The sequence below is a fragment of the Pteropus vampyrus genome, unplaced genomic scaffold, assembly GCF_000151845.1.
Source record: "Pteropus vampyrus isolate Shadow unplaced genomic scaffold, Pvam_2.0 Scaffold358, whole genome shotgun sequence".
Taxonomy (NCBI): domain Eukaryota; kingdom Metazoa; phylum Chordata; class Mammalia; order Chiroptera; family Pteropodidae; genus Pteropus; species Pteropus vampyrus.
The window spans coordinates 2,166,216-2,174,327 of record NW_011889139.1 but is presented as its reverse complement, the minus strand read 5'-3'; the positions used below and the strand labels follow the sequence as shown (position 1 = coordinate 2,174,327).

The 8,112-nt window shown below is 54.6% G+C and overlaps 1 protein-coding gene across 1 annotated transcript in view; it reads right to left on the bottom strand.

The window, feature by feature from the left end:
• Window positions 1–865: 865 nt before the first annotated feature.
• The window catches only part of CA4 (carbonic anhydrase 4), a 9,644-nt gene continuing 2,397 nt past the window's right edge, over window positions 866–8,112 (bottom strand). Inside the window, exons 2-8 of the mRNA XM_011379433.1 lie at window positions 5,232–5,263; window positions 3,698–3,875; window positions 2,840–2,985; window positions 2,623–2,721; window positions 2,277–2,340; window positions 1,946–2,112; window positions 866–1,066 (exon numbers count right to left, since the gene is read on the bottom strand). Coding sequence (XP_011377735.1) covers window positions 866–1,066; window positions 1,946–2,112; window positions 2,277–2,340; window positions 2,623–2,721; window positions 2,840–2,985; window positions 3,698–3,875; window positions 5,232–5,263 — 887 coding nt within the window. The remainder of the gene's footprint in view (window positions 1,067–1,945; window positions 2,113–2,276; window positions 2,341–2,622; window positions 2,722–2,839; window positions 2,986–3,697; window positions 3,876–5,231; window positions 5,264–8,112) is intronic.

The following is an 8,112-nucleotide window of genomic DNA, read 5'->3' as shown; positions in this document are numbered from 1 at the left end:
AGAGACCCTTGGATTCACCTGTGACTCTTCTTCCTCTCACATTCCATTTCTGACCCATCAGTTCCTGGACCACTGCAGCAGACCCCTAACTGCTCCCCCTGCCCCTCACCCTGCAGCCCTGCTCCACAGCACAAAGACCCACTGGTAGCTCCCAGTCCCTCATGCCCCTCCCGGCTGAGGTCTTCCCTGCCCACCTTCCCCTCCTGACTGAGCTTTCTCCACAGCACTTACTGCCATACATCCTCCATAGCACTTCTGTTATATTGAACAATGTGTCTGTTTTACTTACGGTGTCTTCCCACTAGACTGCGAACTCCAGGAGGGCAGGCGTTTTTGTCTGTCTCATTCCTGTTATATCCCCAGCGGCTAGAATACAGACACTCAAGAAATATTTCAGTACCTAAATGAACCCTCTGTCACCCACCTCGCCTAAGCTATACCCACATAGAACCTGCACTATCCACCCCTAGTACAGGGGAGGGAGCGCTGGCAGGGGTCTCAGGCGGCTCTGCTATAGTCTGGCCTCCACCCAGCCTCTCTCCTGTCGCTGTGCTGGAGCTCCGAAGTGCCCTCTGCATCTCTCCAAGTGGGATGTAGACAGGGAATTCACAAGGGTGGGGGCAGGTGCCTCGTGGTCTCTGTTCAGAAGAAATCTCCAGGCCTGGAGGCTCCTACCCTAGAACAGGAGTAGGCTGAGGGGAACAGGGCAGGGGGAGTGGTAAGAACTAAAAACAGGCCTGAGAAAAGTTTCTCTAAAAATATATACATATTTTAATCATCGAAGTCCAACCTGGGAAGCCTGAAGAAGGGAGGCCCTAACCCTCTAAGGGCTGAGGAGAGAGGTCAAGTGTCCAGAAGTGAGCCATCACCGGAGGAAGCCAGCTATCAGGCAGGTGAGTGTGGGGGCCAGCAGGGCGGGCAGCGGCAGAGACAGCAGGCGTCCTGGGGCCTGGGACCTGAACACCTGGCGCTGGCCCAGTCGCTGCGGGGGCCTGATGTTGTCTGTCATCTTCAGTGTCTGTCCGTTGTCGTTGTCGTAGTACAGCTTCTCAGAGAATGCAAGGATCTGTGGGGGGACAGGGCTCAGTGGGTAGGGCAGGTGGGTAGAGCTGCACTCCCGCTGTGTGACCTCAGCCCAGTCATTGGGCCTCTCTGAACCCTCATTAGTGAAGGGGCTCAGAATCTCTGCCTCTCAGGTATCTTCGCAGATGGAAAGAATGAGGGATATAAAGTACTGGGATTGGTGGGGGCTCAGTTCTCATTAGCTTCCCTTAGCCGAGGGGACCCACAACTCACAGTTTTGAGGGCATACGATTACAGCTACTGTTATCACTGTTCTTATAGAACGATCATGGTCCTCAAACTTGAGCAGGCATTAATGTCACCTGGAGGGCTTGTTGGGCCCCTGGTGTGAGGCCCAAGAATGAGAATGTCTAGCAAGTTTCCAGATGATGGTGACGCCACTGGTTCAGGGACCACCTTTTGAGAACCACTGTCCTGGAACAAATGTACTATGGGGGCAGGGTTTGGGGCCCTTCAGGCTCACTGCTGTATCCTGGAGCCTAATGTGTTATACAGACTAGAGTATCATTTAGTGAATGAATGAACTGTTTTCCTTCTGTGGCTACTCTGACCCTCTCGCAGCTGCTCCTGGCCAGCCTCGCATGCTGGTGCCTCTCCACAGGACACAGGACCCCTGCCCTCAGCTGGCTGACTCTCACCTACTTTTTAGTGCGCAGCCTGGAAGCCTTGCCTCATGCTTCTGCCACAGCCTCCCCTTATCTGTCTCTTACAGGAAGTGTCTGTGGATTCAACCAACAGGCCCTCAGCTCCCTGGGGTGCCCCACCCCTACCCCAGCCCAGGGGACCTCTGGGGGGACCCAGAGGGATGGTTTCTGGGGAACTAGGCAGTGGGTGTCTGTACCCTTGGCTGAGCCCTATGTACCTGTTCCTCCTGGAGCTGAATGGTCTCCTCAAACACAGTCCAGACCACCTTCTCCTCACAGTCTGGTGTGGTGAGCGAGCCCAGGTAGCGGAAGTAGCGCCTCAGTTTCTCCTCCTCGGGAAGCAGGTCTGACAGGCTGATGTTCTTTTTCATCTTGGTGGTCATCTCTGGTGGGGAGAGGATACCGTCAGTTGGAGAGGGAAGAGATCTCTGAGGCTCTGATGCTCCCTCTCGCACCTCCCTCTGAGAACCCAGTCCCCTCTTCGTAGAAAGAACTCTTCCCTCCCTCCTCCCCCCCCCCAGCCCGCTGCTCATGGTCATCCCGACTCACTAGGTCTGGAGACATCAGACAGCGCCTCTACCAGGGGCTGGAAGCCTTCATTCTTGGATCCAGCCTAGAACAGGAGGGAAGGGGACTTGAGAGGGGCTTGTGGAGAGGCGGTGGCGACCACCAGTTTATTCTCCTGGGGGTGGGGGAGCAGTGTGGGGGATAGGGAGGGCAGGAAGTTTCTGGGACTGAGGTCCTGAGAGGCTCTGGGCTCCCCACCTAGGGGTGTACAAGTCACTGAGAAACAGAAGAAGTTGGGGCCTCCCAAGGCTCCTCCTGTCTTGCTGGAATCCCAGGTCTCTGGATCCTAAGAAGCAGCCCCTCAGACCCTGGGGGGTGGGAGTCCTACCTCCACCAGGAAGGCCAGCACTGCAATCTCGTCTTCGGAGTCCTGGTCCTCTTTCTTGTTCCTTGACGTCCCCTGCTCTTTCTCATGTACTATGTGCATCTGGTGGTGGGTGAGAGGGATGGAGAGAGGACTTGTGGGGGGCTGGACCACTCTTCTTGGCTAAGGCAGGTACATCCAGAGCCCTCCCAAAGTACCGACCCAGTAGGGGGCCACTCACCTCCATGGCAAAGCGATCCCCATCAAGGCTGTGCTCTGAGCCTGCGTCCATCACCTTAGACCAGTGCAGGTGCAGCTGCTTGGCCTGGTACTGGGAAGCCAGTCCTCCTCCAGCAATTGTGGCCTCGTCCTCCAGCAACACCATCACTGAAGGGCACAGGATGGAGCAGAGTCTTCATACCCGCCCCTGCCAGCCTCTCCCAGCCACTCTTCCCAGCTCCACCTAGGCAAGACCTTCCCTCCTACCTCCCACCCTTCATAGGCCTGGAGGGAGGGGATGGGTCCAGTGGTACGCCCCAGGCCTTTCCCTGGCCCCTCACTGGCCTCCCTGCCTGCATCTCCCTCTGCACAGCCCCCCGCTGCCCTAAACATGAAATCTCAGTCAATCCCTCCCCTGCTGTAATCCCCTCGGTAGTGACCTGGCATCCTCAGGGAAATGTCCAAACTCCACAGCCCTGGGTGACCTGCACCTGCGCCCTGCTCTGCCGCCCCTGGGCTGGCTTGGCCCCTCCTGGCTTCACTCTCTGTCCTCCATCTACATGGAGCCATGGAGCCATGTGCAGTTCCCTGAATACCCCAAGCTGTTTCATGCCTCCGCCTTTGCACATGTTGTTCCTTCATCCTAGAACGTTTCCCCTCCACCCCCGCAACCCCAGACAGGTCTGATGAAAGGATTGAAAATACTGCTGAAGGGAGCCCTTCCTGCTCTCCCTCCCCTCCCCCGCTGTGCTTTCCAGCTTCTCCTTAGCAGACGTGAACCTAGGCCTGCATGCCCTCCTAGTCCTCAGGGAAATCAGGGGTCCCTGGACTGGGTGCCCATCCCTGCCTGGGTCCTCCATCCTGCCCTCCTGGGACCCACCTGAGTGCCCACTGTTTTTAACTTCCCACTTTCGCTTCTTGTCATAGCCAGAGAAGGAGAAGGGTCCCAGGTTTTGGTCCACCTTTGCCTTCCTGGTGACAATATTGATGGGGGACTGGCGGTCCTTCTGGCAGTAATCACCCCACTGGTCTGGCCCTGAGCAGGGAGAGAGGGCAGACTGAGTCAGAGGCACCTGGCACCAGGGTGTGGCCTCCTCTGTTCCACAGAGGTCAGACTCATGTACCCAGTTCACATGAGACAAGGTCTTGGGTTGGCTGACAGGCTGTGTTGCAGAAGCCTTTCTCCTCAGACACACACACACACACACTCACCTACTCACACACTCACATGCAAAGCCAGCAGATCTGGCAGTGATGTGGGACAGGGTGGGAACAGAGTGGCCAGTTGGTAGCTGTGAGCTCTGGGGTAGGGGACAACCTCACGATGCTGGGCTGTGAAGGAAGAAGCGCAGTGGCGGGCCGCCTCATAACCTGCGTGATGAAGATCCCAGAAAGTGAAAGGAGAGCACGTGGAAGGTGTCGTGTGGAGTCCCCTGGAAGGCTGCTTATGGAAGACCCCCTGACTCGACACTAAGGCTGAGGCTGAGGTGGGGAAGTAGCCCATAGAGGAGCCTGGCTCCCTACACCCTGGTGACTCCAGCTCTCAGCTGGGCAGGGTCCGGGAGGGGTCAGCACTGTCCAGCCACCAAACACAGCAGAGGCAGGAAGAAAGCAGACCGCAGGGAAATGGGTCCACATTTGAATAAAAAGTGCAAAAGATGACCTCCCAGGTCCACCGGCACTGGAACAGAACTAACTCTCCACTTCAGTATGAGAAAGAGCAAAATGAAATTCTCCATTCGCTGCTGCTGCTGCTGATTTATTTCATAAAGGACTTACCCGCTTGGTGACAGTGATGGGAGATGCTAGAAAATGCTCAGGTCACTTTACATTCCCTGTCCCCTGAGCACCAGCGGTGTATGCGTGCATGTCTGTGTGCGTGTCTGTGTGTGTTTGTGTCTGTGTGTGTCTGTATGCATGTGTGTGTATGCATGTGTGTGTATGCATGTGTGTGTCTGTGTTTCTGTGTGCTTGTGTGTGTCTGTATGCTTGTGTTTTTGTGTCTGTGTCTGTGTGCGTATCTGTGTGTGTTTGTGTCTGTGTGTGTCTGTATGCATGTGTGTGTGTGTGTTTCTGTGTGCGTGTGTGTTTCTGTGTGCATGTGTGTGTCTGTGTGCTTGTGTTTATGTGTATGTGTCTGTGCGTGTCTGTGTGCGTGTCTGTACATGTGTCTGTATGCATGTGTGTGTATGCATGTGTGTGTCTGTGTTTCTGTGTGCTTGTGTGTGTCTGTGCTTGTGTTTATGTGTATGTGTCTGTGTGTGTATTGAACTGATATGTGACTGATGGGGCACCATTACCGCTCATCTTTTCCCACCCAACTTGGGTCTCCATTTCGACCTGGATGGTCCCCACCGCACAGAAAGGCCTGGTTTCCAAGACTCGCTGTACTTACTCAAGCAGGTTTTGGAGACCTTGGCTTGAATCTCGTAGCACCAATGTGACTCTGGAGCAGAGAGAGGAAGGATGTGAGGCCTGTGCATGTGTGTGTCAGTCTGTCTGTGCGCACATACGTGTCTATGAGCACACGTGAACTGTGTGCACACAAGCCACACTGGATGTGTGTGTGTGTGAACACAGCAGGTCAGAGGCTGGGAATCTCCCTGGAGTCGGAGCCGCCTTGGATCAGGGTGGAGTGTTCCTGGGGTCTGGGACAGAGGACCTAGGGAAAGGGGACTTAAGAAGGAAATGTAGGGATAGGGGGAGGAGGCAGTAGAAGCAACCAGGCTGCAGGTGTCCCTGACCTGACCTGTGGCTGATCTACTGGTCATCTGCCCTGGGCACTGTTCTGCGGGTAGGGGAGGGCAGGGCAGAACAGCCACCAGCCCTTGAGGGGGCCCCTCTGAGGCCACCCCAAGGCCTGGCCTTGACACTCTCCATTTGTTGCTCATCAGCCTCCCTGTCCCTCCTGCATCCCGCACCCCGAACCTGGAAGGGAGGTTCTGGTGAGAGGAGAGGAGGATTAGGGCCCAGCCTCCCCTCCCCTCAACAGAGCCAAGTTGAGCCTAGCTGCCTGCCCAGAGTTGATCAGGGGGATGATAGAGAAGATTAGGCTAGTCCCTCCCCAGAACACACCCTCTTGTGTTATTAAGACCCATTCTAGGCTGAACTTTCACAGCCCCACAGCACGGAAAACAGCCAGGCATTTTCCCCTGTCCCACCACCCTACAGCCCTGGTATTTGGGTCCAGACGGACTCAGATTCCAATCCCAGCTTTGCCTCATGGCAGTAGAACCAGCATCTCTGAAAAAAAGCTGTACCACAAACGTATGACTCTGATGCACGATGTTAACAGTAGAGAAACCTGTGGAGGGACAGAGGGGCCACATGGGAGCCCTCTGTGCTTTCTGCTCATTTTTTTCTTTAAACCTAAACCTGCTTTACTTAAAGCCTATTGATTAAAAAAAAGGAGGATGTGGAATTGTGCCAGCAGAGTGGGCAAAGCATTCGAATTCTGGCATTCTGGCTGGGCCACTTAAGAGCTGTGGGTTTAGGAGCAGATCACCTAATCTCTCTAAGCCTCAGTTTTATCATCTGTAAAACGAAACTAAGACTACCCAATTCATCGGGCTGTGGGAAAGATTAAATGAGAGATGGCGGGAGAGTTCCAGGTAGCTTGGGACTTAGTAAAGTGCCTGATAAAGCCCTTCCCTTTCCCTTGCCTCCTTCCCTTTGGCCTCTGTCAGTGCACAGATGGCCAAAGCCAAGTTGGAAAGAATTCAGGGATGAGGAAATTCCTAAGAAAAGCATAGCTTCCTACTCAGCCTGAGCTGAGGTCTCTGAGATCATCCCTCTCCCCACATCTTACCCTGGCTGCCTTCATCCAACTCCATCTCCCCTCGGTCCCTGGAATGGGGACAAGGTGGGGAGGGAGCCATGAGAAGGTCAGGTTCTTGGTAGCAGGCGAGAGGAAGAGTTTGAGGCACCTTCTCACTGTGGGACCCTCAGAGCCACCTTGGGTTTTCAAGTTGCCCAGCTCTGGATCAAATCTTCACCTATCCTGCTGGCACAGCCTCTTTCAGAGATGGACAGTCCCTAAGTGTCTTCTCCATGACAGTTCATCCCCTGTCCTCAACAGGGCTTTGCTGCCCTTGGGAGTTGCTGCATCTGTAACCCCCGAATGGGTCAATTCTTCAAGGGGCAGTGGCCACTTCCCATTCAGGCCCCTCTCTGCAGGTGGAAGGAACTCTGAAGCTGGAGCCTGTTCACCTGGCTTCTAGTCCTAGCTCTGCATCTTGCTTAATCTCTGCAAGAGAATTCACTGACTTTTCTGAGCCCGACACTCTTCCTTAGGCAGAAGGAGCTAGTGTCTGAGAAGACAATGGATGGGAGGTTACCTACACCCGTGAAACCCTCCTTGTTATAATCTTCTTATGTCTCCACCTCTCAGAGGTCCTGAAGACAGATGAGGCCTCCAAGGACAAACTGGTCCCTCCTCTGCACTGGATACCCAAGGTACTGCCACTCCAGTGGAACACTCTCTGAGCTTCACTAGGGTCCATCTGGTCCAGGCTGAGCTTTTCTTAGGAATTTGCTTTTTCCTGCCTCTGGCTACAGCTCACAGGTTTGTAATGATAACCTCTGGTCCACTCTTTTAACCATAGAGACTTATGACCTGTTTGGCTGAATGCTCTTGTAACTACCCTCTTCAGGAGGCAGGATCCAGGAAAACACAATGCTGATGAGGCTGAGGCCAAGGGTTAGGTCCATGTGTGTGGGCTGAGCGTAGCAAGTTGGCTTTCAGGCTCGAGGTGTCAGAGTCACAAACCAGCTCAGGTTTCTGGATTTGTTCATGAGAGGGCTGCTCTTTGTGGATGATTACCTGCTGTCTCAGGCCTCCTCAGAGGACATGGGAAGGAGAGGGGCTACACACAGGTCTTGGCCCCAAGCTCTAATTTCCACCTAACCCACCTGCTCTAACCAGAGATGGAGTGAGAGACCTAACAATTGCCAATCACCCAGTCACTGTCCCCCACCCTTGGCTTACCCATCGCCCCCTCCCCTTCTTTAGAGATGATTGAAGAAACTCTATGGACCTTGCTCACCCCACCCTCCCACTCCAGAAGGAGGAAGGAATCCTGAAAACCAGCTCAGCAAAACCCAAGTGTGTCCTGGGCAAAGTCTCAGCAACTTTGGCCAGGGGTCTGTGACTCTGAAGGGGCCCGATATCCTCTCCTCTCCTCTCTCCACGGCAGCAGATGCTCTGGGGACTTGGTGTGGAGCCCGGTGGCTCTCTAGCCTCACGTTTCCTAAAGGATGAAATGGGTGGAGGAAGGCAGGTCCCCTGGCAGTTCA